The sequence below is a fragment of the Solanum pennellii genome, chromosome 7 (genome assembly GCF_001406875.1).
Source record: "Solanum pennellii chromosome 7, SPENNV200".
In the NCBI taxonomy this organism is placed as follows: domain Eukaryota; kingdom Viridiplantae; phylum Streptophyta; class Magnoliopsida; order Solanales; family Solanaceae; genus Solanum; species Solanum pennellii.
This window is the reverse complement of record NC_028643.1, coordinates 4724254-4744516: the sequence shown is the minus strand read 5'-3', so window position 1 is coordinate 4744516 and position 20263 is coordinate 4724254. Positions and strand designations below refer to the sequence as shown.

General features: G+C 30.0%; 2 protein-coding genes, 1 long non-coding RNA gene and 1 pseudogene across 4 annotated transcripts; 2 read left to right on the top strand and 2 right to left on the bottom strand.

Annotated features, from left to right (window-relative positions):
* Positions 1 to 1077: 1077 nt before the first annotated feature.
* LOC114077918 lies at positions 1078 to 4012 on the top strand. 2 transcript variants are annotated; one of them, XR_003579298.1, is made up of 3 exons: positions 1078 to 1274; positions 3584 to 3720; positions 3873 to 4012. It is a non-coding gene; the product is annotated as an uncharacterized LOC114077918 (long non-coding RNA). The 2 variants fall into 2 exon arrangements; XR_003579299.1 differs by having other exon boundaries at positions 3565 to 3720.
* LOC107026182 (G-type lectin S-receptor-like serine/threonine-protein kinase At4g03230) lies at positions 1441 to 5274 on the bottom strand. Its single transcript, XM_015227059.2, has 7 exons — positions 3520 to 5274; positions 3289 to 3417; positions 3004 to 3200; positions 2719 to 2929; positions 2377 to 2614; positions 2147 to 2297; positions 1441 to 2067 (listed from the first exon to the last, which is right to left on the bottom strand). Exons 1-7 carry the CDS (start codon positions 4808 to 4810, stop codon positions 1756 to 1758), a joined length of 2529 nt encoding a protein of 842 aa, XP_015082545.1. The 5' UTR covers positions 4811 to 5274; the 3' UTR covers positions 1441 to 1755.
* A 4581-nt stretch (positions 5275 to 9855) lies between these two features.
* Positions 9856 to 13154, top strand: LOC107024762 (annotated as a pseudogene).
* Positions 13155 to 16649: 3495 nt separating this feature from the next.
* LOC107024761 lies at positions 16650 to 19786 on the bottom strand. The gene is made up of 4 exons (XM_027918311.1): positions 19705 to 19786; positions 18493 to 18615; positions 17278 to 17346; positions 16650 to 17118 (listed from the first exon to the last, which is right to left on the bottom strand). Exons 1-4 carry the CDS (start codon positions 19766 to 19768, stop codon positions 16865 to 16867), a joined length of 510 nt encoding a protein of 169 aa, XP_027774112.1. The 5' UTR covers positions 19769 to 19786; the 3' UTR covers positions 16650 to 16864.
* Between the last annotated feature and the right edge of the window lie 477 nt (positions 19787 to 20263).

The window sequence follows — 20263 nt, the reverse complement described above, 5'->3', positions numbered from 1 at the left end:
AATGTTGAGATATCACTCTCAAAAGTCATTTATCTAGTAGATACATAGTTATCTACATTGTTATCCAAAAGAGGGGTTCATACTATCTATGAAATACATATACATGAATTTAGTAGTTCATGAATAAACCAAATGGTCATACACTATTCAATGGATTTATAACAAGTCGGAAAAATTTCATCTTTGTCTAAAAGTCTAAATTCAGACTTTACTTTTCTTTAATCTTCCTACTGTCAATATCAACATTTTATTATGACTAGATAAAGAAAAGTTGATTTACGAGTTTAATATTATAATTTTAAAAAGGAAAAATTATTTAAACATACATTACTATCATATACTATATTTATTTCTAGTTTAAAATAATTATATATATATATATATATATATTATCACTTTTAATATTTATATTATATTTTTTTAAAAATATTGGATACAAAAATTTCTTAAACATGATATTAAATAATTATTTTAAATTTAAATTCTTTAATTAATAAGTCATTAACAAGTCAATTTTTTTAAAACTCAAATATGTTGTTTCCCCCACCCCACTCCACCCCAGTCCACCAGCCGCTTTATTCCGTCATCTTCTCTCTCTTTTTACCTTCATCCTATCCATGTCGGGTAAAATTTACTTATATAGAATATTTATGTCAATCTAATATATGTATGTCATGTATTTAATTTATAATTTATTTTACTTAACTTTAATTAATTAGTATGTATTTTACTTCATTGAATCATATAATAATTGAAATTGAATTAGTTTGATATAGACACCGTGTGCGAGTAAATTTTTTCCATACATGTTTGCATGTTTAAATCATCATTGTACATATAGGCTTATCTCTATTATTTTCTTGTATATCTTGATTTTGTATCTGGGTTAAAGTTCATAATGTTCTGAAATACAATTTTGAACTATAAACCTAAGCTGTTTATATTAAAAAAAAGAAAATTGATAAATTTTCAAATACATAAAAGATTAAAATTGATAATTTTATAATTATGAGACTAAAATCGATAAGTATATAGCCGACAAAATTTTCAAATAGTTACTAGTTAAAAGAACCATTTTTAGACCTATTTGGATACACTAGTGGTGCACATCCCTCGTCTTGCCTTCCTTAACCTTTCAAACTCATTCAATCACCAAATAGCTTTTGATTTCATCCTTTTAGGGCAGCCTATAGTCCAGGATTGGTATAACATACTTCCAATTGCAAGTTTTGATAGGTTAGGGATCGATCGGTCTGCTGTGAGCTTGTTCAACTGTAAGTGCTCAAACTCTTGTTGTAGAATCTATTCAAATCACAGATTGAAATGAGGACTGGACTGAATGCTTGACTAAAACCCTAGTGAACATTATGTTATTGCTTTTGTAAAATGTTTGAGTTGTGTGCTCATATATCTTAGATCTTTAATTAAATGAAGAACCTCTTTCATGAACTAACCCAAAGTTTCTTTTATGGGAGGTGGTTTGGGATAATAACATATTGTATAAGAAAGACAAGTTACATTTGAAGGAATCAGGAATAATCGAATTATTCTTCTTTTGATTGCTAAGCCCTACTACTTGTAAACAAAAAAAAGTATATACTCCATATTTCAGTACAAACACTTGAGAGTATTCCCAACATTTCCACCTTTAATTTGGTCCCCAACTATTATAGAGACGACGACATTTGACCAAGTACTGATACACAATTATCCCTCGACACCCTTACCCCTTCTCATACAAATTAAATGCTCCTGCTAACGTCCTTCTTCAACTGTAATCGTCACCTGATTGTTGGATGCAATGAATTTTTCATCGGAGGAAGAAGAAGATGTGCTAGAAGCATGTGTCCTTATTACAAAAGCTGGTCTATTAGGTGTTGGAAGGTTACTACCTTCCCCTCCCAGCATTAAAATGACATCTGACATAGTAGGACGATGATTTGGATCTTCTTGTACACACAGAAGCGCAATATAGATGCACTTTAGTGCTTCACTTCTGTTGCATGATTCAAGTAATGACTTCTCTATTAATTGTGTCTCGGATTTTTCTGTCCATAGTTTCCATGCCTGTGATAATTTTTCAATCAGAGAAACAAAGCTAAGAAGAAGATATAATAATTAAGTCATGGGAAGTTTCTTCACTTACATAACCCAACAAGTTTAAGGCTTCTTCCGACTGATAAAATCCTGTATTCCTTCTTCCACTGATTATCTCAAGCATGACTACTCCAAAACTGAATACGTCTGATTTGATGGAAAAAAGTCCATCCAGTGCATATTCAGGAGACATATAGCCGCTAGAGATGAACAAAACATTTGAGTAAAAGATTTTATCCAAAGCTCCTTTTGTAAGAAATTATTTGATATTATACTTACTAGGTCCCCACTACTTTCTTTGTATTTGCTTCTGTTACTTTTCCTTCAACAATTCTTGCCAAGCCAAAATCTGAAATCTTCGGGTTCATCTCCTCATCTAATAAAATGTTACTGGTTTTTAAATCTCTATGAATGATCCTTAGTCTTGAATCGTGGTGAAGATAAGATAGACCCCGTGCAATGCCCAATATGATGTCATAACGTCTCTTCCAATCCAATAATTGACAAAGTGTTCCATCTTGAATCGTTACCATGACAAAGTTTGGTACGTCAATAAAACAATTAGATCATTGTAAGAAACATATGACTTTGAGAATAAGGAACTTAATAAGGCTAACTTACCAAATAGGAATGTATCTAAACTTTTATTCGGCATATATTCATAAAGTAATATTTGTTTCGTTGCATTGATGCAATAGCCCAATAGCCTCACCAGATTTCGATGTTGAAGCTTTGCAATTAGAGTCACTTCATTCTTAAATTCATCTATGCCTTGTCCTGATTGACTGGATAATGTTTTCACTGCAATTTCTTTTTCACCTGGAAAGATACCCTGCAAAAGAATTTCATCTCATTAGGTCAATGAGGCCATACCAGTCCACATAGATGTAGGAATGAAGTTTTAACCTTGTAAACTGGACCAAACCCTCCTTGTCCGAGCTTATTTGCAGTTGAGAAGTTGTCAGTAGCAGCCAAAATGGTCTCCAAGTGAAAGTAAGGAACATCAATCGCTTCATCAGTGTTTTCATTCATCAATACTTTTGCTTCTCCTTCAGCTTTGTGCCGCTGAGATTTATGTGCCCCTTGAGTACCTTTACTTCTATCTGATTGAGAATGACCTTTGAAATTAAGTTCAAAATGGCCGGTATAAAAGAAGATATCTTCCAGAGTTAAGATTCATTCATCAAATACCTGCTTTTATTGCCATTCTTCTTCTATAGTAAATGTAGCTAATGCTGCTGCTTATGAGTAGAAACATCAAAGCTGATATTGACGAAAGGATTGCTTTTAGCTTCTTCGATTTCTTAGTTTTAGTTTGAGCTGAAAGGCGAATCATTGTTGTTAAGTTCTAAGGTTTATAAGGACTTCTATCCATATCATAGTACTAATATGAAATAAAGAATCAAACTATGTTATACTAACCTTCAGGTGAGCAACGTTTGACAAATATAGTCCTTTCTGATTCAGTTGTGCTGAGTTGATGCAGATTGAACAGACCCTCTGTCCAGATAGAACAGGTAGCAGAACCATCATAAGTATAAGCAGTGCAAGAGAAATTGTTGAAACATGCAGATCTACACTGTGAGGCTTCCCCAACTGTGATATTAGTATCTTGAGAAGCAGGTACTCTTATAGTTGAATTTATCCATAAACTATCTTTGTCTTCAGTAATTGCATTACACTGCACCTTTTGGTCTCTTACACAGCCACTGGAATAATCCTTTGAATTCCATTCTGTATCTGATCTTGGTTTGAAACCATTCAAACAATTGCAGGTTGCATTAGCTTCATCACAAACTCCAAATGCCCCACATTTAGCATAAACCTCACAAAATTGTCTTGGTTGAGACCAGAATAGATTCCATCCAAAGCCACCATCATCGGGCAACCATGTTTGTTGCTGAATTTGTCCCGAGTCATCCATGATCAACCTTGATATGATTGAATTATCGTAAAGGGAATATGTAAAATATGACTCATTCTCATTGTCTATATAGCTGAAATTATACATATAGTTTAACCTCATCTCAGGCAATGAGCTGAATCTTTGGCCATCCCATGATCCACTTGCCCAATACTCTCTAGTCCTATTCCATTTTATAACATATTGAGCATTTTTTGGGTCTATTTCCAGAGAATATAATCCCGGTGCTGGATCACTCGAATTCTTCCATGAAACCAAAACCTGTTTTCTTTGTGTCCGTTTATCATATCCAATCTTAGCACCAGGCAAAAAAGAGTGTGTTGGGTTATCAAAACTTTGCCAAAGTAGTAAGGGTGTTGATGAATTTGAGACATCACTCAAAATCAAATTTCCATCATCACGAAGAAGTGCAGTAACTGAAATACTTGGATTGATATTGTTTTCAGCAAGTGCTGACCACACTATGCCTTGAAATTTATCAAGAAGCACAAGGTTTCCTTGACTAATTATCAACTCAGCAGTACCATAATCAAGTGGTTTATCCCTATTTGCTACCCAAACTATGGTTTGCCATAAAATAACGTTCTTGTACCATATGCCTAGATAATATTTAAGAGAGGTACCTGGTCTGACGAAACCAAGCTCAAATTTCTCACCTGAAGAGACTAGAGTTTCACCGAATGAAAGAGATTCTTTGGCAGAAATGGTGTCCCTTCCGATACAGAGATTACTGCTGAGACTGAAGCATAAAAAGAGTAGCACAAAGTAACAAATGTTCTTCATTTCCATGCTACGTAGAGAAGTTGCAAGAAGGAGAGAAAATAAGTGTTTGCGGAAGGATATTTTTCTTCTTTTGAGTCCATGAAACTAGTCAAAACAAGTTACCTTTTTTTTATTGCTATTTGTTTGATTATTCTTACTTCTAGCATATGTTGATTGTTTCAAAATATGTGTGGAAAAAACAAACATTAATGTCTGTTTGTAAAGTCATTGTGATAATAGGTTTTGGTGAAATTGAGTGTGTCATAACATTCTCTGGCATATTTAGTTGAATATTCAGCAAATAATTGGTTAACTAATGATTTTTTTTATTCAATTGACACTAGTTGCGTGAGGTTTCTATTTGTGTTGTAGTAAAAAATTAGACTAGAATCTTATCTACTTTGGGTCTATTGTAGATTTCACGAGTATTATCCTTATTTAATGTTTTCTTAATTAATGAATAAGAATTAATTAATTTTACAATTGAATATAAATTATGTATATGTTGATCAAATATATATTTTCAAGATCAATAACCCACGAGGTTAAAATAGAAAAAAAAAACTGTCATTAATTAATTTTGTAAAAATATTATAAATTTATCATTTTTAATAAAAATGACATTGAAGGAGTAATAAATATGCTAGTGATTGTTTGAACAAATATAGAGAGAATAAAAAAAATGCTTCTCTAATTGGAGTTAGAAATATTTCATCTTGGTCTAAAAGTCAAAATTCAGACTTTACTTTCCTTTAGTTTTCCCATTGTCTAATCAACCTTCTATTATGACTACGATAAAGAAAGGTTGATTTACGAGTCCAACATTATAATTTTAATCTTCTATTATGACTAGATAAAGAAAGATTGATTTATGAGTTTAATATTATAATTTTAACCTTCTATTGTGACTCGATAAAGAAAGATTGATTTACGAGTTTAATATTATAATTTTAACCTTCTATTATGACTAGATAAAGAAAGGTTGATTTATGAGTTTAATATTATAATTTTAACCTTCTATTATGACTAGATAAAGAAAGGTTGATTTACGAGTCTAACATTATAATTTTAATTTTTCCTTATGACTAGATAAAAAAAAGGTTGATTTACGAGTTTAATATTATAATTTCAAATAGGAAAAAATTATTTAATTACACGTATATTACTATCATATATGATATATTTATCTCTAGTTTAAAACAATTATATCACACCTCAAAAGCTAATTCTAAGATACGAGGATTGTCCTAACCTTATAATTAAGGATTTCACCCGTTTCATTAACCATCGATGTGGGACATACTCCTTTGTTGTTGTAGATCGTTAATTAAATGAAGAACCTCTTTCATGAACTAATCCAAAGTTTCACTCAAAATCAAATTCCCATCATCATGAAGAAGTGCAGTAACTGAAATATTTGGATTGATGTACTGACCAAATTGACTAATTATCAAGTTAGCATCTCTAGCACCATCTAGTGGTTTATCCCTATTTGCTACCCATACTAGTGCTTGAGGATATAGTTTCTTGTACCATATGCCTATGTAATAGGATCGAGAGTCGCCTGGTCTGAAGAAACCAAGCTCAAGAGATAATTGTTTGGCCTGAAGAAACAGATGCATTCACACAAATGGTGTCCCCTCCTAGTGAAAGACTAAAGCATAAAAAATGCACAAGTATCAGAATTGAGTAGCTCTTCTTCATTTCTATGGCTACCTACACAATTTGTTGCTAGAGTGTCTGGCTGTTGAAAAATAAGATTGAGAGAATTTTCTGTTTGGAGTTGGAAATGAAAATCATAATTTAGATTTCATTTTTCTTTTGGATAGTTTGTCATCTGTCAATATCAGTATTTAATTATGATGTGAATAGCTTGACCAATGCTGAAATAATATAGTTCTAGCTTTAATCTTAAAGTTGACTTGCTCTAATTTTATGAATGCATCTAGTGTACGTCTCTTTGTTTAAATAAATATAGATGAAAAAGTTACATGATATAGGAGATATGTGCTACGACGCATTAAAAAAAAAAAGAAAGAGAGAAAACGATATGATATATCTCTTTAACTTAGCAATTTTTAGTAGATATATCTCTGATTACAAAAATAGATAACATATACTTCTACTGTTACACAAATAATCTTAGATATATCCTAACGGAGTGAAAAATATTAATTTTAAATTATTATTTTTAATTTTGTGAAAAAATATTTTTTTTTAATTTTTTTTTCACTTATGTAAATATGAAATGGAAAAAGTAATTTGCTCCGCTTATGAAATGAAAAAAAAATTATACACGTGTTATTTATTTAACAAAGAATATATCAAATTTTATTTACAATAAAATTGAAGGATGTATTGTCTTATTCCCTTAAAAATACAGTGAGCCTTTATTTTTATTCGTTAGTTGTGACCTCTTAAAAATGAAAAGGCCATATCATCGCTCTTCCCTTCATTTACATAATAATGATAAAGTAAAAATTGTTAGGCTAAAACAAATAAGTAAAATATTATTGTTGTTTTATTTTATCAATAAAAAATGAGATTTATCTTTTACAATTCGGTATCGTTTTGTTGTATTAGAACGTGTATGCTTAATTTTGCCTAACTTTAGGATAAAAAATAAAAATAAAATATGCGTAGGCTTTATTTTAACATTAATTTTAAGAGTAAATAAAAACAAAACAATACAAATAATCCAAATTTTTACATTGAATCCTAGAAGTTTAGATTTATTTGATTTAATTTGATTTTGTTTAATATTTTTTTATAACATTAGATAGGTTTTAGGCATGCTAAAAATAAATATTGGTTTCAAATAAGAATGTGGTTACATCTTTTTTTGAAACACTTAAAAGAAATTCAAGGATGTGGTGACACACTTTGACAAAATTATTCTAAGAAATATTTTATTTAATTAAAATCAAGAGGTGTAAATTGAGATTACTAGCTGTGATGAACTCGAGAGGGGAAGACAGTTATGTCTCCAAATGTCAAGATCGAGAATATAGTTATGCATCCGGTTTAAGACTAACAAAAATTCAACAATTAAAAAATAAGCAAATCATGACACGTAGACACAAATTATCCAAAAATATATCAAGATAAGTATAAGTCAATAAAAGCGACTGTGCTAGAACCACTGGACTCGAGGGATGCCTAATACCTTTCCCTCGGTCAACAGAATTCCGTACCCGAATTTCTAGTTCGCAGACCGAAACTAAAGAGTCATTTCCTTTTGATTAGGAATTAACCAAAAAGGTGACTTGGTACACCACAACTCAATTCCAAGTGACGACTCTGAAAAAATAAAATAATCCCGTAATCAATAACGTCACTTCAAATGGAAAAACCCTTACGCCGCCGTGCACAAAAAGGGGTGTGACAGACTTATTTTAGCATGATTTANGACTTGGTACACCACAACTCAATTCCAAGTGACGACTCTGAAAAAATAAAATAATCCCGTAATCAATAACGTCACTTCAAATTGGAAAAACCCTTACGCCGCCGTGCACAAAAAGGGGTGTGACAGACTTATTTTAGCATGATTTAGTACTATTAAATTATGGTAATTTTCATTATGACTTATTAATTTGGAACATTTATTTTATACGATTTTATTATTATTTTATTGTTATCACTCATCTCGTATTTTGTGTTATTTTCTTGAAGGAATACCTTAGATAGTTGTATTTTGATTGGACCAAAGAAATATTTGAAGTACAAGTTAATTATATGTTTACACATATACTTTGTCGAAAAAAATCCAAAAATTCAAAAAACCTAAGGTTTATTAAATAAATAACACACACCTATATATATATGATAAGTTGAGCAAATTTAGTTTTTCCATTTTATAATTAAATAAGTGAGAAAAAAATTTGATGGTTAAAATAATAAATTAAAGTTAATATTCTTCACTCTATAAAGATATATCTAAGAGACTAAGACCATTTGTTTATGCAGTAGAGATATGTAGAGATATATGTGATTTATTTAAACAAAGAGACCTACACTAAGTCAACTTTAAGATTGAAACTAGAACTATGTATATTATTTGGGCATTCGTCAAGTTATTCATATCATAATTAAATAAGGTTAGGGCAATCCTCGTCTCTTAGAATTAGCTTTTGAGGTGTGATATAATTGTTTTAAACTAGAGATAAATATAACATATATGATAATAATGTACGTATAATTAAATAATTTTTTCCTATTTAAAATTATAATATTACACTCGTAAATCAACCTTTCTTTATCTAATCATAATAGAAGGTTAAAATTATAATATTAAACTCGTAAATCAATCTTTCTTTTATCTAGTCATAATAGAAGGTTGATACTGACAGTGGAAAGACTAAAGGAAAGTAAAGTCTGAATTTTGACTTTTTAGACAAAAATGAAATATTTCCAACTCCAATTAGAGAAGCATTTTTTTATTTTCTCTATATTTGTTCAAACAATCACTAGCATATTTATTACTCCTTCAATGTCATTTTTATTAAAATTGATAATTTATAATATTTTTACAAAATTAATTAATGACAGTTTTTTTTTTCTATTTTATCCCTGTGGGTTATTAATCTTGAAAGTATATATTTGATCAACATATAAATAATTTATATTCAATGGTAAAATTAATTAATTCTTATTCATTAATTACGAAAAAATTAAATAAGGATAATACTCATGAAATCTACAAACAGACCCAAAGTAGATAAGATTCTAGTCTAATTTTTTACTACAACACAAATAGAAACCTCACACGACTAGTGTCAATTGAACAAAAAAAATCATTAGTTAATAAGTAACATATACGGCAAACATTAAACAGTAAAGATCAATTATATCTGAAAATTAGAGTGTAGTAATCCATGTCAAATACATCCAATTATTTGCTGAATATTCAACTAAATATGCCATGACACACTCAATTTCACCAAAACCTATTATCACAATGACTTTACAAACAGACATTAATGTTTGTTTTTTTCTTGCTTATCAGAACCACCCAGAGTGGAATGAATGACCAGATATTCTTTTCACACATATTTTGAAACAATCAACATATGCTAGAAGTAAGAATAATCAAACAAATAGCAATAAAAAAAAGGTAACTTGTTTTGACTAGTTTCATGGACTCTAAAGAAGAAAAATACTTTGCACTCCTTATTTTCTCTCCTTCTTTGCAACTTCTCACGTAGCATGGAAATGAAGAACAATTGTTACTTTGTGCTACTCTTTTTATGCTTCAGTCTCAGCAGTAATCTCTGTATCCATTTATGCGAAAGAATCTCTTTCATTCGGTGAAACTCTAGTCTCTTCAGGTGAGAAATTTGAGCTTGGTTTCGTCAGACCAGGTACCTCTCTTAAATATTATCTAGGCATATGGTACAAGAACGTTATTTTATGGCAAACCGTAGTTTGGGTAGCAAATAGGGATAAACCACTTGATTTTGGTACTGCTGAGTTGATAATTAGTCAAGGAAACCTTGTGCTTCTTGATAAATTTCAAGGCATAGTTTGGTCAGCACTTGCTGGAATCAATATCAATCCAAATATTTCAGTTACTGCAATTCTTCGTGATGATGGAAATTTGATTTTGAGTGATGTCTCAAATTCATCAACACCCTTGCTACTTTGGCAAAGTTTTGATAACCCAACACACTCTTTTTTGCCTGGTGCTAAGATTGGATATGATAAACGGACACAAAGAAAACAGGTTTTGGTTTCATGGAAGAATTCGAGTGATCCAGCACCGGGATTATATTCTCTGGAAATGGACCCAAAAAATGCTCAATATGTTATAAAATGGAATAGGACTAGAGAGTATTGGGCAAGTGGATCATGGGATGGCCAAAGATTCAGCTCATTGCCTGAGATGAGGTTAAACTATATATTTAATTTCAGCTATATAGACAATGAGAATGAGTCATATTTTACATATTCCCTTTACGATAATTCAATCATATCAAGGTTGATCATGGGTGACTCGGGACAAATTCAGCAACAAACATGGTTGCCTGATGGTGGTGGCTTTGGTTGGAATCTATTCTGGTCTCAACCAAGACAACTTTGTGAGGTTTATGCTAAATGTGGAGCATTTGGAGTTTGTGATAAACCTAATGCAACCTGCAATTGTTTGAATGGTTTCAAACCAAGATCAGATACAGAATGGAATTCAAAGGACTATTCCAGTGGCTGTGTAAGAGACCAAAAGGTGCAGTGTAATGCAATTACTGAAGACAAAGATAGTTTATGGATAAGTTCAACTATAAGACTACCCACTTCTCAAAATACTAATATCACAGTTGGGAAAGCCTCACAGTGTAGATCTGCATGTTTCAACGATTGCTCTTGCACTGCTTATACTTATGATGGTTCCGCTACCTGTTCTATCTGGACAGGGGATCTGTTCAATATGCAAAAACTCAGCACAACTGAATCAGAAAGGACTATATTTGTCAAACGTGGCTCACCTGAAGGTTAGTATAACATAGTTTGATTCTTTATTTCATATTAGTACTATGTTATGGATAGAAGTCCTTATAAACTTTAGCACTTAACGACAATGATTCTCCTTTCAGCTCAAACTAATGCTAAGAAATCAATGAAGCTTATAGCAATCCTTTTGTCCATAATGGCTTTGATGTTTCTACTCATAGGCAGCATTAGCTACATTTACTATAGAAGACGAATAGCAAAAAGAGCAGGTATTTGATGAATGAATCTAGCTTTGGAAGATATTTTCTCTTATACCATTTTGGACTTGATTCATTCTCAATCCAATTGAGGTAATGAAATCCCTCCCACTCCCCTTTTCTATTCCAGATAGAAGTAAAGAGGCACATAAATCTCATGGCACAAAGCTGAAGGAGAAGCAAAAGTATTGATGAATGAAAACAGTGATGAAGCGATTGATGTTCCTTACTTTCACTTGGAGACCATTTTGGCTGCTACAGACAACTTCTCAACTGCAAATAAGCTCGGACAAGGAGGGTTCGGTCCAGTTTACAAGGTTAAAACTTCATTCCTACATCTATGTGGACTGGCATGGCCTCATTGACCTAATGAGATGAAATTCTTTTGCAGGGTATCTTTCCAGGTGAAAAAGAAATTGCAGTGAAAACATTATCCAGTCAATCAGGACAAGGCATAGATGAATTTAAGAATGAGGTGACTCTAATTGCAAAGCTTCAACATCGAAATCTGGTGAGGCTATTGGGCTATTGCATCAATGCAGCGGAACAAATATTACTTTATGAATATATGCCGAATAAAAGTTTAGATACATTCCTATTTGGTGAGTTAGCCTTAATAAGTTCCTTATTCTCAAAGTCATATGTTTCTTATAATGATCTAATTGTTTTATTGACGTACCAAACATTGTCATGGTAACGATTCAAGATGGAACACTTTGTCAATTATTGGATTGGAAGAGACGTTATGACATCATATTGGGCATTGCACGGGGTCTATCTTATCTTCACCACGATTCACGACTAAGGATCATTCATAGAGATTTGAAAACCAGTAATATTTTATTAGATGAGGAGATGAACCCAAAAATTTCAGATTTTGGCTTGGCAAGAATTGTTGAAGGAAAAGTAACAGAAGCAAATACAAAGAAAGTAGTGGGGACCTAGTAAGTATAATATCAAATAATTTCTTACAAAAGGAGCTTTGGATAAAATCTTATACTCAAATGTTTTGTTCACCTCTAGCGGCTATATGTCTCCTGAATATGCACTGGATGGACTGTTTTCCATCAAATCAGACGTATTCAGTTTCGGAGTAGTCGTACTTGAGATAATCAGTGGAAGAAGGAATACAGGATTTTATCAGTCGGAAGAAGCCTTAAACTTGTTGGGCTATGTAAGTGCAAAAACTTCCCATGACTTTATTACTATATCTTCTTCTTAGCTTTGTTTCACTGATTGAAAAATCATCACAGGCATGGAAACTGTGGACAGAAAAAGCCGAGACACAATTAATAGAGAAGTCATTACTTGAATCATGCAACAGAAGTGAAGCACTAAAGTGCATAAACATTGCGCTTCTGTGTGTACAAGAAGATCCAAATCATCGTCCTACTATGTCAGATGTCATTTTAATGCTGGGAGGGGAAGGTAGTAACCTTCCAACACCTAATAGACCAGCTTTTGTAATAAGGACACATGCTTCTAGCACATCTTCTTCTTCCTCGGATGAGAAATACATTGTATCCAACAATCAGGTGACGATTACAGTTGAAGAAGGACGTTAGTGAAGCCATTTAAAGCCACAATATTGTATTAATAACTTTTATTTCAGTCCTGTTTGCCCAGTATGTATATGTAATGAAATTTAATCTCTTTAGTTCAAGTGATTGAAAGGTGTTTGTAGAGAAAAACATAACTCTTCAAAAGTAATGAAATCGAGTAAGTAGGTAGAAGATGTTGATGGTGGGTATGTACTCTTTTAGGCTTATACTCAAACAGTTAACAGTCTACCGATCGACATAGAACATTTTCAAACCAGTGACTCAGAATCATCTCCAGTCTTCATATTGTTCGTTCAATTACTTAAAAGACCTAACAAATCACATTAACAATAACTACTACTACTACTACACAGCGTCCATCCCAAGCAAGTAATGATTTGAATAGATTCTACAACAACAATAAGAGTTTGAGCACTTACAGTTGAACAAGCTCAGATCGGACCAATAATTTTTGAAAGAGCTCATTTTGAATCCTGCTAGTTGTACGAGTATTCAACTCGCTCAAATTGAAATTAATGAAATTAAATAGGCTTATCAGTTTTCTTCTTCGTGATGTTGACTCTTTCCGGTGTTTGAAATTTGAACAAGACATCAAAAACTAAATTTTTGTAGACAGGGGGCAATAGATTTTACGTAAAGTAATATGTATGTTATCTTGGGAGACTTCAAAATATTCAATAGGCATAATACATAACCATAATTCTTAACTTGACTTAAGCGAATAACTATGTCTTCTGACTTTGAGTGTGCACAAGTATACACTTAAATTTATATAAAATTATACAAGTAAAAACAAGTATTCTACACGACATAACACACGTAAGACGCAAAACTGTCATGTAAGGTGCCATATAGGACGAATTTAATGTGTATATTTGTTTAATTTTATACATGTGTCTAATTGTGCACACTCAAATTTAAAGGTTCATATTTGTCAACTAACACTAAGTTGAGGGTCATGTTTATGTATTATGTCTATTTCATTATAAGATAACAAAATAGTGAAAGAAAAATGAATAAAATAATGTGAATTGATATTAATTGTCGGAATATAAATAAGGCAACAAACTAAGCAGCCACATAAGAAATGACACTACAATTATCGAAAAACTATTGCATTTCTCTTTTCAAATTTAACCGATATTTTTTTTTTGGAAAATGATCAAGATTGCCCTTAAACTATAGAAAATAGATTGTTTATATCCTCCATCATATTTTGTGATAAAAAAATTCTCGATGTTATCTCAAGAGATCACAAATATCTTCAAGAGTTAACATCTCAAATTTTTAGTGACGTGGCAAGCCACTTGGGACTAATCTCTCCACCTAAGCGTTGCCAACTAAGATTCACTACAAAAGAAATTGACCTTTAGCGGTGACAAAGTAGCCACAAAATCTTAAAATATTGTCACTAAAGGTTATGATTGATTTTTAGTGGCGACTAAAGCCTCCAACAACCGTTCATAGTAAAACCTATTTTTTCAACAAAAAAATATGATAATTAATTTTCGATTGCAACCTAATTTTCTAAAATAAACAACTTGTCATACCAATATTAAAAACATTCAATATTATATGAAAAATCATCAAAATTACTTTTTGATTCGAATCCAACTATATAATGTAACATTGTACATTTTATAATTTATATATGACATAAAATTAAAGCACACAGTGTCTTCAAACCACTACTTAATCGATATAATTTCTTTTAAAAACCAATGAAGAAAAAAAATTTAAATTTAAATGTTAAAGTTTTTAGTGACGATTTTCTTGACTTTGTGGTGACTGTTGTCACTGCTAAAGGTCTGATTCTTTTGTAGTCAATCCAAGTTGACAACGCCTTAGGTGGAAGGATTAGTCCGATGTGACGTGTCATCTCAATAAAAATTTGGGGTGTTAACTCTTGAGGGTATTTATGGTCTCTTAGGATAATAGCAGGGACATTTTTTATCTCAAAATGTAACAAAGGGTATAAGTGATCTATTTCACATAATTCAGTGACAATTTTGATCATTTTTCTTATTTTTTTAACAATTTATATATAGAACACATCCTTAGAAAAAATTAGAGCATCGATTAATTACTTTAGTGATCTTATAATTGAACGGACCATGCATAAAAGCTATTATTTTTTGTTATAAATATCACAATATTCAATTGCTAATAACCAGGTCTCATGAATTAAGCTAAGACATGTTAACTACATCATTTTTTTAATAAACAATATCATAAGACATTTGCATTGATAAATCACAAATCTTCATTTTTTCTTTAAAAATTAAATATTTGTGATTACAAATTTTTAAATACACACGATTTTATTCCGATAAAAGAAAACATAAGAGTTCCATGCCATGGCATAGAATACTAAAAGCGACAGAAACGAAGTCCCCACCCATCCCTCAAACATCTGTGACCACAAGGTGAGTTAACACACTCACTGTCAGATCCACAAGGAGGTGGGTCTATACATACCCCAATTTTCTTTGGACCAACAACATGTTGTCGATCTGCAAAAAAATTAAAAAAAAAACATGTTATAATATTCTATATATGATAATAATATAATTTCTAAATTCACATGAATTTAGTAATTTTTGTCTAGATTTTATACATATTTTAATATTTTACTAGATATTATAGTTATTTGATTATAAACCTAATGTGAAGTACTTATTATATATAAACTAGTTTATGAACACGTGCTTCACACGTGTGTCCCATGCAATATTTTATAAATTGGTTAGATTCAACGAAAACATGTGTGTAATGAGAACTAAAATGGAACAATCTCAAATAAATATTATGACAATATTTTTTTTTATAGAAACTAAATTAAAGAAGACTAATAGAGAGTAAACATAAAAAAACTAAACATGAAAAAAAAAATCAGCATACACATCATTCTTTAAGACTTTAATCATAACAATAAGTACATGAAAAAAGAATACAAAATCAGTACATAATTTACCGGATTTTTGTCACCTTCTCTCATATCCAATAAAAATTCAAAAGTTTTCTCCATCAAGTCAAACAAAAGTATAAATCATATAGAAAAGCATGAAGGTTATGACTTATGAATATTAATAATGATAATTCAATAGGTAATTAAATATAATCTCTGTCAATTAGTTTAAACTTAAACCATATAAATATTGTTAAAACTTGTAGTGAGATGCACACCAAAATTTGAAAAAAGAAAATATAAATTCAATTAGCAAAATATGAAATGAATACAAAAATCTATGTATAGATCAAACTTTATTATATGAAGGGAACTATATAATAATCATATTGGCTTTGTTCGACTGTCTCTAGATCTGTATCATCTCTTATTGATTGTGTTTCATATAAAAACATTATTAGGGGAGGAGATACTAAAGGTAAAAAATAAACACCTACTTCAAGATCATAAATTTACAAGATTATATTATAACAAATTCTTTAGAGAATTCAAATAGAATCATAATTTATACGGAGAAAGTGTGACAATTTTTTATTGAAATAGTATTGGAGAAACTCCAATTGAGTCATATAATATATAAGGAGAAACTGAGACAATTTTATTTAAACTCAAATTATGTAAAATCTATTGTATATCTAACAAATCGAAATTCTCATTATATTGATAAGAACAGTGGAATATAATTACAACCTTAAGATTCTGATTGCAATAATCAAACTATCAAATTATAATGGAAATATTGAAATAACAAATAATTAAAGATAGAAGAAGAACAGGAGATGAAAAACTTTAGACTCTAGAAGAAGAGGAGAAGAAAAATATTTTCTTCAATATTATAATCCCTAAATCAGTGATCGTCACCTTTTGATGGAACCATTCTTACATCCACTACTCGACCCGTATTCCAAATTAACCTGACTCTATTGCTTGTTCTGGGCCCAATAGCCCTTGTCAGTCCTATAACTACTGGTGTGATCTTGGTATCCACATTAGGTTGAACTTGATTCATAACAGTATATGTCCTAAAACTTTGGTTTAAAGGAGTTGTCATTGGCTTGAAGCATGAAAGATTTGTAATTGAAATCCTTAACCTGAATAAAGCTAACAAAAATCAAAACAAGATCAAGATTAATATAACATAACCACTCCAAGATACTTCATAATCATCAAGAATTTGCAAATCTAAAATAATCAATATTCTAACCTAAAGAAATGAATAAGTCTATAAAATATTGAAGAAACTAAAATAAAATTACTTACGCTCTCTTGAAACTTTAAGCCTCATATAACAAATGCACAATTGATGTGGTAATCTTGATGCCCCCAAAGCTGAGAAAGAAAATATGACAAACATAAATATAATTAGATGTGATATACATATAAATCATGAAATCTAAAATTAAATTTGAAAAAAAATCATCTTTATTCAATATAGGCAAATGAAAAGACAAGAGTTTTAGGAAACTAATTAAGAGGGTTTTAAAAACAGATACACATCTTTTTATCTTCCATTTTTTTTAATGTCTTAAAATTTCACATTTAATTGGATAATGTATTTAAATTATTTTTTTTGGACTTCTTAAAACAATGATTTAGTTCGGAAAGGTCTTAAAATAATGTTAATGGTTGACTATGATAAATAATGTAATGTGACTGACTTTTCATATTTTTTCAGTTTTTTGTGATATTCAGCAAGTTTAGAGGTAATTAAAGTTTAATATCTAATTAACAATTAATGAGATGCTATATAATTTTTATTCTGTATAGGGGTAAACTGGTAATCTAACTTTACACTTTAGAGCTTCCCACTTATAATAATATATGATATGTTATTTTCTTTGTTTTAAAAAGAATTATTTTCTTCTTTTTAGTCTGTTTTAAAAAAATCAATCCCTTTCTCTTTTTGATAATATTTTATTTTCAATTTTTCACATGACATGTTTAAGGTTACAGGATTAAAAATAATTTTGTAAATTTAACATAACTTTAATTTAGAACTACATGATTCAAAAGTTTTCTTTATTATTTTAACTACGTGTCAAGTCAAATTGAACTAGACCATTCTTGTGAAATGGAGGAAGTATTTAATTTGCCTTTGTCCTCCAACATTGGTTTTGCATAAGCATATATTTACTTAAATTTGTATAAGGTTGAACAAATAGACGGATACGTCCTACATGATATCCTATATGACAATTTGTGTGTCTTATGTGTATTATGTCACATAAGACTCATGTGTCTATTTGTTTAAACTTTATATCAATTTAAATGCCTACTCGTGTAAATTCAGCGTTATGGAGGACATAAATACGAAATGAAGCAAAATTAAAAAGTTCAGTTATGTGTTAGACTTATAAAAAATCATAAACTTAAAATTTTGAAACCGTTTCTAGTTATATATATTTCCAATTTGCAAATCATAACAGTATATACCAATTAGGGAAACAGATAATTTGAAGACAATATTGATCATACCATATCGAGTTACAAACACTTGATTCACACCATCAAGTGCTTCTGAGTTTGCCTCTGGAAGTTGTATGACGTTTAACTCATCATTTAACTTGGCCTCCTCGTTTGCCATAAGAAGTTGAAAAACTGCATATTGGAGAGCAACACACGTGTTTTAATTTACGTGATATAGTTTGATTAGATACGAGATTGAAAGGATAAAGAAGAACTTTACGAGTTTGTAGTTTTAAACTTGCGATAAGATTTTCTAAAAACAAAGGAGAAGTTTAATGTTAAACTATTTTTTAAGTGGACTAATAAGTAATACTTCATTGGTTACAATTGATTTATCTTGTTTTTTTTAATTCGTTTAAAAAAGAATATCTTTATTTTTTTAATACAATATTTGATGTGCTGGATAGAGAAAAATAATCTCAGGATAAGTTGTCAGTACTCCTAGCGCAATTCTTTGTTTGATTAAAAAACATGATATAACTTATCCCAAGATTGATAATTGTGATTGGGATATGTTATTTCTACTCGTGGGTGAAATACTAATATTGGGATAATTTATTATGGAATAAAAATATAAAATATCAAAAGTAACCCATTAAACTTATTTTATACTAAAATAAACAACATATTTTTAGGTGGTATTGTTGTAAACAAACACTTTATTCTTAGAAAATATCTCATGTGTATTTGACAAACTAAACAACCAATTAAAAATAATTTCAACATATTCAATTTTATCATAACTTATTTCAATATGATTTATCCGAACATAACTTATCTTCAAACCAAACGGTCTTAGTTTTAACTTACTATGTTACATCTTTAAGATCACTATATTAATAATATTTTGATAAATGTCACATATCTATATAATGTAAAGACAACAAAATTTTATATTTTTTTAGTTTTTAAATTATGTATCAAGTCACTACAGTACATCACAAATAACTTTTAGCGGCATTAAATATTGACATTAATAAAGAGTGTTATTGACTTTACTGGCATTAGTTAATTGTCATTAGAACCAATGTCGCTAAAGACTTTGCCACTAAAAAAACATATTTAAAGGTAATTAAGAATTAATTTCCGCTAATAATCATTTTTAATATAATATTACCAGAAAAACTAATTAAAACGAAAGAAGTATTAGTACATATGAGATATAGGAAGTATATACAATACACACATGAGAAAGAAGTAATAATAAAAATAATTACTTACAGCATGCAAAAAGTAAATAAGCAACAATACAAGCCAACTTTGTTGAAGAAATCTTGCAATCCATTTTTGCTATATTATGTTGCTAGATATTGTAGTTGTGTCTATCTCATTGTAAACTTGAGAAATTTATAGGGATAATAAATCCAGTTTTGTGCAACTTGCTTTATTTTATCTATTTTTCTATCTTAATTTATATAATTTATCTTTTTAGTTAATTTAAAAAAGAATAATATAATTTTATATTAAGTAATAATTTAATTTAAAATATTAATTTTATTTTTAATGGAATAATTTATAACTAAAAGAATGTCTATCATTTATTTTAGATCACAAATTTTAAAAGTCTTTATTTTTATTTTATACTCCGTATTTAATCAAACTAGAGATATATAAATAAAACGAAGGGAGTAATATTTTATATAATGTTGGGTTTTTTTTTTTTGTCCCGATAGAGGGGATTATTAGTTTACTATTACGAAAATAAGGCAAGTTGTCTTTGTCTCCCTAAATCTGACTTTTTTGCAAGTTGCTTAAATATTTGAATGTGGAAACTTTTCCA

Coding starts and splice junctions, on each gene's coding strand:
- LOC107024761 (XM_027918311.1), bottom strand. CDS start 19,768: ATGGATTGCAAGATTTCTTCAACAAAGTTGGCTTGTATTGTTGCTTAT. Junction 18,616..19,704: donor TTATTTACTTTTTGCATGCT/GTAAGTAATTAT, acceptor TCCAATATGCAG/TTTTTCAACTTCTTATGGCA. Junction 17,119..17,277: donor GCTTAAAGTTTCAAGAGAGC/GTAAGTAATTTT, acceptor GATTTTTGTTAG/CTTTATTCAGGTTAAGGATT.
- LOC107026182 (XM_015227059.2), bottom strand. CDS start 4,810: ATGGAAATGAAGAACATTTGTTACTTTGTGCTACTCTTTTTATGCTTC. Junction 2,615..2,718: donor TTTAGATACATTCCTATTTG/GTAAGTTAGCCT, acceptor TAACGATTCAAG/ATGGAACACTTTGTCAATTA. Junction 2,068..2,146: donor CCTTAAACTTGTTGGGTTAT/GTAAGTGAAGAA, acceptor AAATTATCACAG/GCATGGAAACTATGGACAGA.